This window comes from Neltuma alba, unplaced genomic scaffold (assembly GCF_004799145.2).
Source record: "Neltuma alba isolate B1F8T4 unplaced genomic scaffold, ASM479914v2 tig00004723_pilon, whole genome shotgun sequence".
Classification (NCBI taxonomy): domain Eukaryota; kingdom Viridiplantae; phylum Streptophyta; class Magnoliopsida; order Fabales; family Fabaceae; genus Neltuma; species Neltuma alba.
The window spans coordinates 10,760-28,985 of record NW_021633835.1 but is presented as its reverse complement, the minus strand read 5'-3'; the positions used below and the strand labels follow the sequence as shown (position 1 = coordinate 28,985).

Sequence of the window (18,226 nt, the reverse complement as noted above, 5' to 3'; positions counted from 1 at the left end):
GAGGTTGGACCGTAATTACGAGGTATCAAATGGCCGGTAAAATGTATAAGCCATATTATCAACAGTATGGAAGTCTATCAATCGCTATTTAAAATAAATTAAGGATGCAATGTCTTTATAGACTGCCATATCAAGCATTGTGTAATAAGCATTTTTTAGACCAACGACGTAATTATTGTTATTATTAGTTTGGTTTGAACTCGTGTATCAACTTACATTTTATTTGTTTTTAAAAATATTAAAAGCATTTAAAAATGTACCGCTGTCTTTTCTTTTTAGCGCTTAGAAACAATCTTCTAATTTGTTTCCTTTGCTCCCAAATAATCTCCTATAGATGTGAAGCGAAAAGGACTATAGGTGATATTCCTTAAAAAAAAAAAAAAAGGGTGATGTGTGGGGATGAAGGGTTCACTATTTTAGTTAGATTCTAGCTAGATTTGTAGGGTAATAAGGGGGAGGGGAATCTCAAGGTGCAGGTTTGCCCGAGAGGTTAAGGGGGAAGACTTAAGATCTTCTGCACATAAGTGCGCGTGGGTTCGAACCCCACAGCCTGCAATTGTCCGGAATTTTGGTTTTACTTGTATTCATCATCGCCGTCCCAGTAAGGGAGTGGGCTGGGGTGGGCTCCTTTCTACATTTGACCATGGCTTAGGCCGCAAGGGGTGGAAGGACAATGAGGCATTTTTGGTTTACTCTCTTTACCAGTCTTGCCAAAAGACATTTTTCTGCCTGAATTGGTCTATCATTTTTCATAATGTATTAATAGTTCTCAATTTTAAATTCAAGCAAATCTTTTATTACAGCTTCCTTGGAATTTCAAATGTCTAGTCTACTTGAATTATTTAAAATCCCAGCCATCGTCTCAGTATTGCTTAAACATGTGGACAAGTCAAGTGGGATATTAATGTGAATTTTTTTAATAGGAAAAACCATTTTTGAGGTGAAAAAACTTTTAAATACATGAATCCAAGATTTTGAATCTCAAATCTAAATCCACATTAATCTAAGCCTGACGTAGCCTAAGATTTAACTGGATATTTAAACACTAGCAAGTGCCCGATTTAATGTCCGAAGGCCATGAACTGATAAGGACAAATATTGGCATTCGAAGGCGATAACTTAACGAGAAGGCATTGTAGTTCAACATCAACGCCAATAAATTTTCAAAACTACGTCCTTAACCCCATAAATTTTTCCGCACCATTAAGAAAGTCATAGAATACAACACGAATGACGCAGAGTCGCGTTCCTGGCCTCTTACACCCGGCGCATACACGGTCAAGAGGATTATATAATGCAGGTAACAGAGGGCAAAATCCAAATATTTAGAAGCTTAATATTAACCAACTCGCAAATTAGCAAAATACAGTCTTTGATCCATAAATCAAAATTTAAGAATTATTCGCAAAAAGATCCTGTAAACAACACTCGCGTTCTCTTTCTAACTGTAATCTTATTCACCACACAACCGAAACCATAGCGGCAAACCTCACTGCCCCCTAACTCATGCGTTGCTACATATTTCTCAGCTTAAAAACTCTAGTAGGGTTCAACAGGCGCGCGGAAGGATGCTCCAGCATAGACAGCGTCAGAACCAAGCTCCTCCTCAATTCTCAAGAGCTGCCACGAAAATAAAATAAAAACATTTACAAAAAGGCTAGACAGCTAAATGAGACCTACGAGTAGCTAATATTCAACGAAGGCACATGACCACCACTAACCTGATTATATTTAGCAAGACGCTCCGACCTGCATGGAGCTCCGGTCTTGATTTGACCCTGCTCGAGAGCAAATTATGACAAAGTTAATTTGGAATTTTCGACAAGGCCTTCAAGGAGCCACTAGCACAACTTCTATGAATGATGGAATAAGATTATACCGTGGCCAAACCAACAGAAAGATCAGCAATAAAAGTATCCTCGGTCTCTCCACTGCACCCAGAACATTTAAAAAAGTCTCAAAAGCTAGCGCATTATAAGCTTAGAACAGGCTAATAGGCAATTAAACTTCATTGGTCATTAGCATTTCAAGGAAGAGCACAAACCTCCTGTGGCTGGCCATTACACCCCATCCAGCTTTCTTGGACATCCTGACAGCTTCAATGCTTTCAGTCACAGATCCGATTTGATTAACCTGTCTCAGGATTGTGTCAAGCGGAGATGTATCATAGTATATCTTAGTAATACATGTACCGATAGAGGGTTCCAATGACTTGGACCTAAAAGCATGAAAAGGAGATTATCACCTTGAGCAAAAGTGCATTGCAAGCTTTTACGTCAATTGCCTTCTGAACCCTCTGTTTTTTTTCCCCCAAGAAAAAGAGAGAAATACAACCAATCAGTCAAAGCAATCCTTATAATTAAGATCCCCCACTTCTTCTGCAATGAACTTCAAGTCATTATGCTCTCTCTTAAAGTCCTAACACAACAAAGACAACCCCTCCCCGCCAAAGTAAACTCAATTTTAAAAAAAAAAAATCAAGTTCAGCAGGTAGTAACCTTTGGGTTGGTAACCAAGAGATCGTCACCAACAATTTGTACTTTGGCTCCAACCTCAGCAGTTAGCTTGGAGTAGTGCTCCCAGTCATCTTGGTCAAAAGGATCTTCAATTGAAACAATGGGATACTCCGTCGCGAAGGACTTGTAAAGATCTTTGAGAGCATCCCCAGAGATCTTCTGCGAGCCATCATTGTTCTGCATGTGAAACAGAAAATACAAAAACAAAATTAAACAGGCACATATCTACTAAGGAATAACATTAAACCACACACCATTAACATGAGAGCCTTTCAACTTGGAGTATTTGCTTTATATAAACATTGATTGTTAATGATCTTCTCAAGCAGTCAGATAACAAGCATATCTTAACTCCCATGAAAGAAGGTACAATGACACAAACGAGGAAAAACCTTCAGGCACAAAACAGCAACTTAAAATATCAAGAGATGAACTATATGAGGAACTTCTGTTTTCACCATTAACTATTATTACATCGTAGATATCTTTCCTATTGCTCAGGCCTTCAAGGCGACCATCACCTCATAAAATGTGTTAACAAAACCATAATGTTCTTGGATACTGAGGTATGTTAAATCCTCTACGTAAAATGAATGAGTGGAACTTAAATTTAAACTACCCTACCCCACACTTAAGTGTTTACATAGTACAATGAGCTCACCTCTTCCTTGAAGTTCAGGTCATATGTTTTGTCTGATTTGTAGAATTCAGAAGCAGCAACATCCATTCCAATGACAACCTAAGAATATAACAGAAAATCATCAAATCCCCTTAAATTAAGGGATTAAGAAAGTTTAAAGAACAACAAGTAGAATTAAAAACTTACTTTTCCTGTGTAGCCAGCTTTCTCTATGGCAGTTTTCAGCAGTTCCAGTCCTTCCTTGTTCTCCTGAACACTCGCAAGAGATGCTATTGTCAGTAAGCGACAAACAGCTAATCATTGACCCAAGTTATATGCATGAAAGATCATAAGGAGATTGCGGCTGCATCGACCTGGATGTTAGGAGCAAAGCCACCTTCATCACCAACATTTACTGCATCTTGACCATACTTCTTCTTAATGACAGCCTGAAATCACATAGAACAATTGTCATGATTGAATACTCAAAAAACAGCAGTAGAAAATTTACATTAAAGATGCAAATCAACAGGAACAGAAGAAGATGTAATCAGACAAAGTAACAAAGAAACTGCAGATAATCCAAAATTATGGTAACAGGACCCAAATAAAGCTGGATACTAATGGCTTAATCCTTAAGAACTATAAAAGGAATAAGAGTTACTCATTAGCTTCTATTGACAAAACAAAACATTTGGAAAGCGTTAAACACACTTTGAGAGGCAAATACGTTTACTTCAACAGACCTTCAAATGGTGGTATACTTCCACACCCATCTTCATGGCTTCCTTGAAAGAGGATGCTCCCACGGGAAGAATCATAAATTCCTGCATATATAAAAAGGATCAGACACTCATTGCAGATAAAATCTCTCTCGCTCTCTCTCAGTTTAGATAGCATGCCTGCATGGCAAGCTTGTTTCCGGCATGTGATCCACCATTAATAACATTGAAAGAGGGAACAGGCAACACCAACTTCTTGTTACCTGCAAGATTTGCAATATGCTGCATAAAAAGGCATGGCAATGTCAGTGCCAGACATTGAAATACACACAACCACTACATCCCTCCCCGCCCCAAAAAAAAAAAAAAACGCTTGAAAAATATGGACCAGATCAAATTGTTTTTCTCACGAAGTATGGGTTTGGTCAGACTATAACATTGCGTCACAGAAAATATAAAGTCAGTTGCATGAGATACTAGCTCTCTCGGGAAAAGAAAATTCAAAACAATGATCCACTTATGTACTTTACATGTGGCAAGTTACTCTCACAGCTCAGGCATCATCTACCTTGTAAAGAGGAATCTTCAAGACACTAGCACCGGCTTTGCAGACTGCAAGAGACACTGCCAATATGGCATTTGCTCCAAGCTAATAAAAACATAAGTTGCATTAGGACAATTAGAATTATATGAGTGATGTAAAGCAACAAATCTAATCCGCTAAGCACCTTTTGTTTGCACCAACCCCATTCATTAACAGTTCCATCAAGCTGTTGAACCATGAGGTTGTCAATGACAGTCTGCTGAGTTGGATCCTGTCCATTGTCACAGGGCAACAGTGGCGTGAGATTATGCCTGACAAAGCTACTGAAATCATATATTAATGTACTTAAAAATCCACAATCGGACTATCACAAGATTGCCACACAAGCGGGGGCATACTTTATCCATACCGAAATAATAATACTAAAAGAAAAGAATTTAACCAACCTTGCCAACCAATGCAGGCGCGATAATTTTGTTCACGTTATCAACCGCCTGAATGAGGAGGAAAACAAAGTGAGCATGATACTTATATAGATATATCAACGCGGGAATTTAGCAGGCTATTTAGTGTCAGGGACGAGATTTACCTTCGATACACCTTTTCCGAGATAGTCAGATCCTCCATCTCTTAATTCAAGAGCCTCATAAATCCCTAAAACAAAATCGTTTGTTCGCATAAGGATAGGCAAAATACCATCAAAAGTGTATCTAAAATGACCAGCGTCCAGGGATATAAAGCGTTTGAACAGAACGAGTTTGAAACGAAAAATTAAAATGACAAAAAACTTGAAACATTTCTATAGTCTCTAGCATCGCAGATCAGTAGAGATGACAGGAGAAACACAATTTTCCGTTCATATAACGGGGGCAAAAAGCGCTCGCACTGTCAAAAACCAACACGACCCACAACAAGCGGTAAACCAGATGCCAGACAAGTAAAGCATACCAGTGGAAGCACCGCTGGGAACGGCAGCTCTAGCAAAGCTACCATCGCTGCATGTCAAATCTACCTGTAGTAATCAACACCGTTATCAAAGTTGTATCCGGAAGAAAAACCATTTCTCAAAAAGAAATAAAAATAAAGTAAGAAAGATGAGAACGTTCTTTTCAAACTTCTACAAGACTGTCTACTCAAGTGAATCCAAAGAACTCATCATAAATCCAAGGAATCATTTACATGGAATAATCAAGCTTCGAAAAAAAACACCAACAGACTGCAATAGTAAAGAGCGAAGGATAGAAAGAAAGGAAGACAGTGACGGCGAGACTGTTAACAAACAGATCGGAGTCCTAGAAATGATCGAAATTAAGATATTAAGAAGGGGGCCAATAAGGATTGAGGATGAGGACAGGTTTAGACCTCGACGGTAGGATTGCCACGGCTGTCGAAGATCTGCCTCGCCTTGATGCTTTGGATGGAAGCCATAGATCTGGAGTGAGTGAGCGAGCGAAGGATGAAGAAGTGGCGACTTGCTGGAGTTTGTTTATGAGAGCCAGAACACAGAACGCAGTGAAGAGTGGCTTATATAAAACCCTGATTAAGTTTTCAGCTGTATTAGGTTTAGAGCCGGAGAACCCCACAGTTTTCACCCGCACCCAGAGAAATAAAAGTAAAAACCTTTTATTCTCTTTCCTTTTGGCTTGCGGTGAACTTTTGCCATTCCTTCGACCCGATGACGAGTCAGGCACTCGTAGCAGTTTTTCTTTACCTAAAGTTTATTTCCATTCCGTGGCCGATTTTCCAGAAGATTATGTTCTAATAATATCATTTGACCACTTTTTGTGGCACGGATGAAATTATGGAAATGGAAGCAGTTCCCCCCATTTTTAGAATTAAAATTATGTTATTGTAAACTTAATATTTAACAATTAAATAAAACCACCCTAGTTGGTAAAAAAATTTGAAAGAAAAAAAATCATAAGTCATGTGATTCAACGTCTAGCTAAATTTACATACATTGACCGCCACTTGAAAATAAAGCCCCATCACAATTATCGTCGTCGTATTATTTCGATAATATAGATTAGTTTGGAGCAAGAAAAGTAGTGTATCTTCTTGTTATGAATTATGAAATGTAAAAATATATAGATATTATATGAATGAAGCAATTAACAGTGAAAAGCAGTATTAGAGAGGGGAAGCTTTTCGTTGGCAAAAAAAAAAAAAACGAAGAGAGCGAGAGAGAAAGCTTCTCTCTCTCTTAACCAGCGAAAGGAAGCTTTTCGGTTTTTATTTATAATTTATAAACGAAATCTTACGATTGAGATCAAAGATAATACTGATCTTTCTATTTAGGCAAAGCCAATGTTTTTTTTTTTTTAAACCAACAAAAACTTTCATTGAAACAAGCGAAACTGAAAAGAGGTTCAACAAACAGCTAGAAAAGAGAGAACAAAACCAGAAACAATGACGAAAACAAGGGCTAAACAAAATCATAAAAACAGCCTATTCCCTCCCTTTTAGCCTCTGAGAGATGCTGATCGAGGCCAAGATCAGCATCAACCAATGCTTCTCGAACGATGATAGTAGCTAAAGGAGGTGGAGATTCAAGAATGAAACCGTTAGGCCCCCAACTCTCTTAAAACTAGAGCAGCCAAATACTCAGCTACAAGTTGCCCTTACAGGAAATGAGAGAAAAGAAAATCATACTTCAACGAGTCAAAGATTTCAGCTAAGCCAGTGCCGTGGAATTTCATTAAATAAATATATATACGCACTCTCCTGATAGTTAATATATAACTTAATTTGAAAGTTGATGTTGATTATATATATATATATATATATATAAAACTTATTTCACGTATTTGTCAATTTTTTTCTTAATTAACTCTATTAATACTCACTAGGCAATAATCAATAATCAAGTAAAAGAGGAAGAAAAAGAATTAAAAAAGATAATTATAGTGTTTTAAAAAATAAATATCATATCAACTAATTTAATTAATATTCTTAATTTATTTAATTAGATAATTAAACTATATATTAAGAATCAGACCGGAAAAGGGAGAGTAAGGTGAAACTAGAGCCGAGAAAACGGGCCGAGCCCGTCGGGCCGGCCCTTTAGGCCCTGAAATTATAAGGGTCAGGCTTGATATTTTTCTCTTAAAATGAAACATAAGCCCTGGAGGGTTGGCCTTGGAGGGCCGGCCCTGAAGGGCCACGGGCCGGCCCTTTTAAGCCCTTTTATATTTTTTTTATTTTTTAAATTTTTTTATATAATATTAATGTTATTAATTTTTTACATTGTTAATAATATTTCAAATATTTAGTTATTATTATCATTTAAAAGTAAATTTAGTTTTATATAGTAATTTATCCAATTAAATTTTTAAAAAATGGGTTAATTTGGACTTTAATAATGATTTGATTTATATTATATGCGTTGATATTTTTAAACTATATATATATTTGATAATAGAATATTTTTATACTTATATAACTTGTGATTCTATAATTTGAATTAGAAATTCATGAGTTTCAACAGCAATGTTTCTCACATTAAAGTAAAATAATAGTTAGATTACAAAATTTAAAAATAAAATTCTTATAAAGAAGAAAAACTTGATATTTTTGTTACGAAAGAAAAGTATACTTATGAAAAAAGTAATTAATTATAGTGATGATGAAGTTTCAAAAGATTAATAATAGTGTTTATTTATTACACAATTGCATTATAGATAAAACTTTTAGATGTTGTTATCTTATTAATGAATGTTTTAGATGTTGATGAATATTTATATATGATGATATTTTATATGTGACTTAATTTTATTCATATTTATGTCTTTTATTAATAATTTCATTGATTTATTTTTATAAAAAATATGATAAATATAAAAAATAGTATTTTTTCTTAAACGGGCCAAAAGCCCGCGGGCTGACCCTGACCCTGTAACTTAAGGGCCGGACCTAGCAAATTGGGATATTTTTAAAATTCCAGCCCTGAAGGGTCGGCCCTTTTAAACCCGCCAGCCCTGAAGGGCCGGCCCTGATTCCCGGCTCTAGGTGAAACAAGTCATGAAAGATGACTATATTACCGGAAAACAGACGCGGGAATTCATTTTTAGGAAAATATTTTGTTTTTACTTTCTATCTTCCAAAAGTGAGGTGAGTTGTTGGTTCAGACTTCGGAAACGTTTGGTAGACACATGCAGCACGTCATCAAGGCAGCAAAACGTTGTGCCACCCACTGTCTTCTTCGCAGGTACCTGGGGCAGGTAAAAGTAATGTATATTATTGGCAATTAATCCGACATGCTAATCGGGAACCCATGGAAGAACAGTTTCGGAGTTTAAACACAGCATTGATTCGATGTCGAAAGAAAATAATCAGTTTTAAAAAATTATCATATATTAATTCTATTACGAATGCTTCCGAGTTACGAGGGGCTGCTAATAATGATTCCCTTAACATATTTGCATGTTCTTTTTTGGCCAAAACGCATCTACATGTCCTCACCTTCACAGCAATGACACTTTAACTGGAAATTAAAAAAAAATGTCTTTCTATTTTAATAAAGTAAAATGTGCGCAACTTCGAGGCATAAAAATAAAACGAAGAAAAAGGATCATGATGGATAATTCTGGAATGATGCTGGTTCCTGGACAATGCCGTCCAACCAAATATTTTCTCTGGACATTTGTTTTTTTTCCTGATTTTCCTTGCCAAATGCTGAATTTTACGATAGAGATATTTAAGGGAGTGCCCATCTTAAAATATCGCTAATATTCTTTCCCGGATAATGGAGCATCGGCCCCCAGGGGCTAACGGTCAAGCTCAATTTTTTGAATTTCGGTTTTCTTCATTTAATTTTTCTAACACAGATTAACATACCATTTAAAATTACATACTGGCGTTCTTTTAATTAATTTTAAGCAAATTATGTGGTTTTAAAATTCATGCAAATATTTTCTTTACTTTCAAGATGTACATAATTTTTTAAATAAATAAATTGCTGTATGGCGATGCTTCAGGCACGCCAATAGCAACATTCAATGCGACGGACGCATCGATGAATGAATATAAATTGGGTTGGGCCCTACTTCAGACGCGAGTATTGTTTTATTGTAGGTACTTTTATTTTATTTGGAGGCACTCGTGGTTTTTAAATTTGCAGCATTGGGCCTCGCTCAAGCTAAAAGGCAGGCTTATTAGGTTTTTTGGTTGCATTGTCATGAAAAGGCGCAGTATTTCAGTTGACCAACCATAAAACATAAATTAAACAATGGTGACGGCCGGCAATTAACTCAGATCAAAGATACAAAATTTTAAAAGGCGCGATGAGCAGCACGGGGTGCGTGATTTAGACCTGTGAAGAATATTCTAGCAGCGTGCCAGCTCGCGTCATCAGGCCCTCATTTAAACCTCAGCCGGGGCCACCTCCAGCAAGCGAAACAAACCATCTGGCCGTAATTAGCGTTTAAAAAAAAAATCTTAATTAATAAATGAGATTCAACCTATAATCTTTTATTTGTAAGCAACTTTTCACGCCATATGCTTGAGATTGTTGGAATTAGTTGAGCCGCTCACCCCAAACTCATAAAACCTAAATCATTAAAATTTAATCTGAACAATTCGTTTTATTTTTATTTTTTAAAACTATTACTTTAGTGGATGTAAAATAACAATAATCCCTCAGATATTTTTTCTTAAAAAATATTTTTTATTTAAAAATAAATAATTAGACATATTAAATTTAGACTGTTCAAGTTTAATTTAGATAGTTTAGATTGGTCGCCAAGTGATGAGCTTTGGGCTAAAACCGGGTCCAATATTGTGCCCGAGCCAGAACCAACAATACCACATTCTGTTATTAGGGTCAGGGATGGGAATTAGCTTGGGAAGGCTTCTAAGCTGTTGCATCCCTCAACAAGCTCGATGGCCATCAAGAATCAGATCCCGCCACCACTTTCCGCAGTCCAGTGCTAGCCAGCGTAAAGCGTGCCGCCATACTTGGTACCGTCTTTTTCTCATTAATTCATCAATTTTAAAACAGAAGTTAAGTGTATGAAACTAGTTTAGGTAACCATAGGTAAAATGAAGTGTACACAACAGTGGTAAAAATTTTTTTAAAGCAACCCTAAGGAAAACTAACATAGATAGAAAAAAAATTTTATGCTAGGAAATTACTTTTTAATTTAGCAAAAAATGTTTAAAACAAAATTGATTCCGTTTTTTACCAAACACCCTAGCCCTTTGTACCAATTTTCCGCGACAAGCGTTGGATTGTTTAAAAAAGTAGCCAGTATGAAATAATTAGGTGTGATTTTATTTAAAAATATAATTAAATAACCAAATAATAGTAATATGGTAAATAGTAAGATAACATAAATTATTTATTATTTATTTCCTAGTATTATTCGCAGTGCTGCCCGTTTTGTCTTGTCCATCCTCCTAGTTCCACACAATCTCAGCAAGCAGGCGAGGATTTCTTCCCCTTCTTTCTGCCTCGCAGGTGTCGTTTCTTCAGCCTCTCTTCATTCATCATCCCACTGCTCTCACTCCTCACCCAAAAATCTGCTCTCAAAATCCCCATGGCCGCATCTATCACATTCTCTCGGCTCCTCTCAACCACCGCCACATCTCGGCTCCCTCCCCAAGCATTTTCCTCCGCCCTCTCTTCTAAATTCTCTATTACCCCTTCATCCCTCAGATTCAACCATCGCCGCCCTATTTCCCTCCCACTCTCTGCTTCTTTCACTGCTAAATCCGCCATTTCCGCCACCATCTCCGTCGGCGACAAGCTCCCCGAAGCCACCTTTTCCTTCCTCGACCCTGCGGGAGAAGTTAAAACCGTCACCGTTTCCGAACTCACCAAGGGCAAGAAGGCCATTTTTTTTGCTGTCCCAGGCGCCTTCACCCCAACCTGTTCGCAGAAGCACGTTCCGGGCTTCGTCGAGAAATCATCCGAGCTCAAATCGAAAGGCGTCGACACGATCGCCTGCATTTCGGTCAACGACGCCTTCGTGATGAAGGCGTGGAAAGAAAACTTGAAGGTCAACGACGAGGTGCTTCTCTTGTCCGACGGCAACGGGACTTTCACCAAGGCGATTGGGTGCGAGCTCGATTTGAGCGATAAGCCTGTTGGACTGGGTGTGCGGTCCAGGCGGTACGCTCTTCTGGCTGAGGATGGTGTTGTGAAGGTCTTGAACTTGGAGGAAGGCGGTGCGTTCACATTCAGTGGTGCAGAGGATATGCTGAAAGTGCTCTAAAATCTAAAACCATGGTGAGCTAGGCCTTGATTAGTTTTTAGCTTTGCGGATTATGGTATTCCAGTATGAGATTACTGTTTGCAGTTGGCTCAGTGAATGAGCCTAAATATGGTGAATAAACAGACCCAGTCTTGGTGTTCTCGCGAATAATAACAGGAAAAGTGTTTTGTTGTGATTTGTGATTTCGTATATATGCTTCATCCACTTACAAAAAGGAGATGAAAAGGAAGGAATATAACAGTTTACGCGCAAATGGTCAAGTGTATGATTTGATAGAAGTGCGTTTATAATTGTGAGGCACTGAATTTATAGTGATCATGTTTAAGTTGTGTGGCAAATTTGTGCAAAATCGAGAATTATTCAAACAAAGCTCTATCATGTCGAAAGCACTTTGAAATCTGTATCAGAACACGGAGACGAATACGTTACATTGATTTCCTTTCCGTTGTGCGTTTCCACTTTCCACCGTATTGGTGGCAGCTTTCGGAAAGCGTAATTTCCACAATTCATTATCCGGCATGGAGAACTCATTGTTGTTAGTTATTACACGAATTATGAAAGTGAAGTCTGCTTTTGGCCCTCCTAAAACAAGCACGGCCCCCGCGATTTGCCGATTGCTCAGGAAACTCGTGTGCTTCTTAAAGTGTTTGTAAAATGCTTATAAGCAATTTTACTCAGGCAAAACTCTCTTCACACTTTTACTTCCTATTTTGCTATTTATAAGACACTCTAAACAAGTCCTCAATCTCCTTATTATAAACATTCTCCTAAACACCTGAATATAACCGATACTCTTCCACGAGCAGAGGGCCAGAGGCCACTTCGAAAATGACAGCACCCAGTAAACGGTTTCTTTTACTAAAATTACGGCATCCATAGGGAAAGTGGAACGTGTATGGAATTGCAGAGCTCTTTCCGTTCTGTGTGATCCATGCAACTTTGGAAGGAGAACAAAAGCAGCGCGCCTTCCCATTTGTGGTGCTTTCCAAGGTCGGTTCATTGTTCGCATAAAACCGCTCTCTCTCATCTGCGGGCTCCGCAATTCTTATTGGACTGTTTTCTCGCTTCACGGTCTGCCAGCAGATTATTACGTTTTCTATTGGGCCTGATCCTTTGGGCCCATATATTGTTCTTAACAAAACAAGAGTAGGGTTCTCCTTTCACTAAAATGGGGGGAAGAATCAACGAGAATTGGGTTTAACAGAAGGGGCTAGTTCCTCACAATATGATGAACTAATATTCGAATCTCCACTAGGAGAGGTGTCCACATTTAATATCTGATAGTGTCTTAAATAAGACTGATAAGAGGATACCTATACTTTAGGGGAAAAAATGAGAGGAAGAAAAAGACAGCTTCGCCCCAAAATGAAAAAGCTTGCGTTAAATTGAATTGAATGGTAATTGCAGGCCGAAAAAGAACTGACTGGTAGTTAAAGTTTGAATGAGATAAGAAGGCAATGAATAGTTTTTTTTTTTTGGGTAAATAAACCCTTCAAAGTGATCAGTCTCTTAGATTTTTTTTTTTTTAGCGATATTGAAATTATTGAACTTATATGATACTCACTCTATTTAAAAATATGTTACTATTGCCCAGAGGCAAAAGAATGTGTTATGGGCCAAGGAAGTCTACCCGTTACTATGGGCCAAGAGATGACAGAGGAACCAGCCCCAACCCAGGAGCCAGACGAGAAGCATGCGGACGAGGGACCACGCCGCAGTAACCGTGAGAAAAGACTCACGTGGAAACTTAGGCAGGAGTGAGGAATATAAGTCGTTAGAGGGAGAGAGGAGGGTGTGGAATATGTGACTAATCTCTGATTTCCTTTCTAGCCTCTTCTCTTCTCTGGAAATTCTGTTTCTTCCCTGACATCTTCCTTTCTTAATTCTCTGCTTCTGTTATTACGTATTGTGAGCTGTATCTGGATATTATACGGAGCACACAGTCATATATGCATAAATAAATCCAGATTATACATACTTGCGTATCATTTGATTGTCCGTTCATAAGAACATTCCATTTGGTGCTTTCGTTGAGTATGGCAGAGGCGACGAGATTCAAAGATGTTCAAGCTGAGGTGAAATCATTAGCTGAGTATATCAACCTGATGGAAAAAACTTCCAAGGATCGCATAGATAACATGGAGAATTCCTCTAATGCTCGTTTTGATCGGCTGGAATCAACGATCGACATTTTAACGAATACTACACTTCCTCGTTTCGATAAGTTGGAGACGGCCATTACGAACCTGGGCCGTCAGCTGCAGACACCGCACAGGGGGTCAGAGAGGTGTGACGAGGGACCCCAGGTTGGGAGTGGCTCCCATTGGAGTTCGTATTCCGGCACTTCCAAACCGCTCAAACTGGACTTTCCAAAATTCAGTGGCACCGATCCCACTACCTGGATTTTTCGAGCTGAGCAGTACTTTTCATATTACCATACTCCTGATATTCAACGCATTCTTATCGCCTCGGTGAATTTTGAAGGGGAGGTCATTCCATGGTTTCAGATGCAACAAAAAACACGAATGATTAGTAACTGGGCTTCACTGGTCAGAGCGATAGAAGACGAATATGGTCCTTCGCCGTATGATCAACCTCGAGTGCGCTTATTTAAATTAATGCAGACCGGGGCCGCCGATGATTACTGTCGGGAATTCTTAGTGTTGGCTAATAGAACAGAGGGCGTCTCGGCAGACGCCTTGTTGGACTGCTTCACAGGCGGGTTGAAACCGGACGCCCGTCGTTATGTGGTGGGCCAGAAACCATATAGCTTGATGCGAGCCGTTGAATTGGCCAAACTGTTTGATGTGCAAATTGGGCCCACAGTGGGTCCAACTAAGTTTTCCCTTCCGGGTTCATCTAGGACCGGGGGGTATTCGAGACCCCTCAATTCCACAACCACAGCACCGCTTGCAAAGAACTCTCTCCCGCCTCTACTACCTACACCTGCGATGAAACCGTCACCCGCAATTAAGAAAATGTCTCCGGCAGAAATGCTCATTCGACGAGAAAAGGGGCTCTGTTACACGTGTGATGAGAAGTTTTCCCCCACCCATCGTTGCCCTAACAAGCAGTACATGCTCATGGAGTGTGAAGAGGAGAACAACCCGACCTCTGAGCAATCTGCCCAACCTTCCGAAAGCGTGACAGAAGATATCGCCAGCGTGCATCATTTGTCCCTCCATGCATTTCAAGGTCAGCAAGGGAAGGCTACGATTCGTTTTCAGGGTTCCATTCACGGCTCCACGGTTCAGGTTCTGCTGGATGGGGGCAGTTCCGATAGCTTTGTGCACCCAAGGATTGTGAAACATTTGAAGCTTCCTGTTGAGGCTGTCGGCAACGTAAGGGTCATGATTGGCGATGGTCATGCCATGAAGGGTGAAGGTATGATCCGTGCACTACCCATCCAAATTCAGGGTCACATTATTGAACTCCCTGCTTACGTCCTACCGATAGCGGGCTCGGATGTGGTCATTGGGGCGTCCTGGCTTGCGACTTTGGGGCCACATGTTGCCGACTACACCATCGGACACTCGAAGATTAAGTTCTTTAACAATGGCGCGTTTGTTACATTACAGGGGACACCACCCACCACTGTTGCTCGCGCCGAGTTTCATCAGCTACAACGATTGGTCCATATGGATGCCGTTTCCGAGTTGTTCATGATGCATTTAACCATTCAGGATGATACAGCTTTAGACTTACCGGATGATATTCCTGAGGATATGCAGACTCTGTTACGTGATTATAAAAGCGTCTTTGTGAAGCCGACTAGTTTGCCGCCACCACGTGACCATGAGCATCGTATTCCATTACAAGACGGGGTTAGCCCTGTCAAGGTACGTCCCTATCGTTACCCTTTCAGTCAGAAAACTGAAATTGAAAAGATGGTTGAGGAATTGTTGCACGAGGGTCTCATTCAACCTAGTAACAGCCCGTTCTCTGCCCTGGTTATATTGGTAAAGAAGAAGGATGGGACATGGAGGTTTTGTGTAGATTACAGAGCTCTTAATGCTGTCACTGTGAAGGACTCCTTTCCTATGCCTACGGTTGACGAATTATTGGATGAATTAGGGGGTTCCTCTTATTATTCTAAGCTGGACTTGCGTTCCGGTTACCACCAAGTTTTGATGCATGCGGCTGATCGCGAGAAAACAGCGTTCCGAACACATCATGGGCTCTATGAGTGGCTTGTCATGCCGTTCGGTCTAACTAATGCACCAGCTACGTTCCAGGCTCTTATGAACTCTGTTTTCCGGCCCTTTCTACGTAAGTTTGTGTTAATTTTCTTTGATGATATTCTTATTTATAGTAACAATTGGCAACAACACCTCGGTCATGTGGAAGAGGTATTGAAACTGATGACTACTCATCGTTTTTTTGCAAAACTCTCTAAATGCTCTTTTGGCCGTACTTCTGTGGATTATTTGGGGCATATCATTTCGAACAAGGGAGTTGATATGGATGACACAAAGGTGGCTGCGATTCAACACTGGCCCACACCTCGCACAGTGACTCAGTTGAAGGGGTTTTTGGGCCTTTCAGGGTACTATCGGCGTTTTATTCGCCATTATGCTGACTTGGCTAGCCCACTCACTAAATTGCTACAAAAGGATTCCTTTGTATGGACAGATGAGGCCCAGCTGGCTTTTGACAATTTGAAGTCTGCTCTGACTACCGCCCCAACGCTCGTCCTACCCGATTTTTCCCAACCATTTGTTTTGGAGACTGATGCATCTGGTAAAGGAATTGGGGCTGTCCTGAGTCAAAACAATCACCCTATTGCTTTCTTCTCCAAGCAATTGTCTCACCGGCTTCAGACTCAGTCTGCGTACGTCCGTGAATTACATGCTATTACCCAGGCTATCGCTAAATTTCGGCACTACTTGTTTGGTCACCGCTTTGTGATTCGCACCGACCAGCAGAGTCTCAAACACCTCAGTGATCAAGTTCTGCAAACTCCTGAGCAGGAATCTTTCTTACCAAAGTTGTTGGGGTATGATTATACCATTGAATACAAACCCGGCAAAATGAATAGGGCTGCGGATTCTTTATCCCGAATAGATTGTATGACCATGCTCCGGGTTTCCTCTTCTTTTATGGGAGACATTATGGCTGCTTTACGCACGGATGCTGCGGTCCAAGAATTGATCGCCAAATGTGTCCAAGAACCTTCCTCGGGGTTTACAATCCGTGATGGGCTGGTATACAAGCAACACCGATTGGTTATTCCTAGTTCTGCTCGACACATTATCAACCTGTTATTACTAGAATTCCATGCTTCACCCCTGGGAGGCCATGCTGGTACCCTTCGTACTTACCATCGTATGGCTGCTTATTTCTTTTGGCCACGAATGCGAAATGATATCCAAGACTTTATTAAACAGTGTGCCATTTGCCAGCGAGCAAAAAGTCTTCAAACACATCCTGCAGGCCTCTTGACACCATTGCCAATTCCCGCACAGGTTTGGGATGACATTGCAATGGACTTTATTACTGCTTTACCAGTTGTTCGTGGGTACTCTGTGATTTTTGTCGTAATTGACCGATTGTCTAAATATGCCCATTTTATGCCACTTCGGGGTTCTTACACGAGTCAGCATGTGGCTGAAGCGTTTCTTCATTCGGTCGTTAAGTTACATGGGTTTCCTCAAACTATTGTGTCCGACCGAGATAAAGTTTTTTTGAGTGCTTTCTGGCGGCACTTGACCCAGTTACACGGCACAAAGTTGCATATGAGCTCTGCATACCACCCTCAATCTGATGGCCAGTCAGAGGCTTTAAATAAATGTTTGGAGATGTACTTAAGGTGCTTCGTTTTTGACTCTCCTCGCCTTTGGCTCGATTATCTTCCCTGGGCAGAATTCTGGTACAACACGTCGTACCACACAGCGATCGGGATGACTCCTTTTAAAGCTCTATATGGACGGGAGCCCCCATCGATCATCCCTGCCTCGTTTTCCTCTGACATGGACCCTGATATTTGTAGCCGCGTGCAGCGTCGGGACGAGATCTTACAGCAGTTGAAGATGAATCTGGAAAAGACTCAATTGCGAATGAAAAGGTTTGCTGACCGCAAACGTACGGATTGCCACTTTCAGGTCGGTGATTTGGTGCTGGTCAAACTACAACCATATCGGCAAAACTCCGTCGCTTTACGGAAGCACCAGAAACTAAGCATGCGTTACTTTGGTCCATTCCCCGTCACTCACAAGATTGGCGCAGTTGCATACCGCTTGCACTTACCGGACACCGCTAGGATCCATCCGGTTTTTCATGTCTCCATGTTAAAACCGTACAACGGGTCCCCGGATGGAACTTACGTTCCCTTACCTTTGCTGTCTGAGCCAGAGGGCCCGATTGTTCAGCCAGTCGCTGCTCTGAAGTCCCGTTTCATTCACCAAGGAGATCGTGTGGTGCCACAGGTTTTAATTCAGTGGGATAGTCTTTCATCACCAACATGGGAGACTGTTACCGAGTTTCAGCAGCTTTATCCAGCTTTTGACCTTGGGGACAAGGTCTCTTTCGCACCGGGGAGTGATGTTATGGGCCAAGGAAGTCTACCCGTTACTATGGGCCAAGAGATGACAGAGGAACCAGCCCCAACCCAG

General features: G+C 40.3%; 2 protein-coding genes and 1 non-coding gene across 3 annotated transcripts; 2 read left to right on the top strand and 1 right to left on the bottom strand.

The window, feature by feature from the left end:
- Positions 1–472: 472 nt before the first annotated feature.
- Positions 473–555, top strand: TRNAL-UAA (transfer RNA leucine (anticodon UAA)). Its single transcript has one exon. It is a non-coding gene; the product is annotated as a tRNA-Leu (tRNA).
- Positions 556–1,313: 758 nt separating this feature from the next.
- LOC114745590 (enolase) lies at positions 1,314–5,925 on the bottom strand. Its single transcript, XM_028933747.1, has 17 exons — positions 5,764–5,925; positions 5,350–5,413; positions 4,991–5,055; positions 4,848–4,895; positions 4,586–4,672; positions 4,426–4,506; positions 4,038–4,139; positions 3,882–3,962; positions 3,510–3,584; positions 3,343–3,405; positions 3,178–3,255; positions 2,499–2,693; positions 2,246–2,296; positions 2,045–2,133; positions 1,880–1,931; positions 1,722–1,778; positions 1,314–1,620 (listed from the first exon to the last, which is right to left on the bottom strand). Exons 1-17 carry the CDS (start codon positions 5,827–5,829, stop codon positions 1,540–1,542), a joined length of 1,335 nt encoding a protein of 444 aa, XP_028789580.1. The 5' UTR covers positions 5,830–5,925; the 3' UTR covers positions 1,314–1,539.
- A 4,881-nt stretch (positions 5,926–10,806) lies between these two features.
- Positions 10,807–11,987, top strand: LOC114745587 (peroxiredoxin-2E, chloroplastic). The gene has a single exon (XM_028933744.1). It carries the CDS (start codon positions 10,938–10,940, stop codon positions 11,613–11,615), a length of 678 nt encoding a protein of 225 aa, XP_028789577.1. The 5' UTR covers positions 10,807–10,937; the 3' UTR covers positions 11,616–11,987.
- The last annotated feature ends 6,239 nt before the right edge of the window (positions 11,988–18,226 follow it).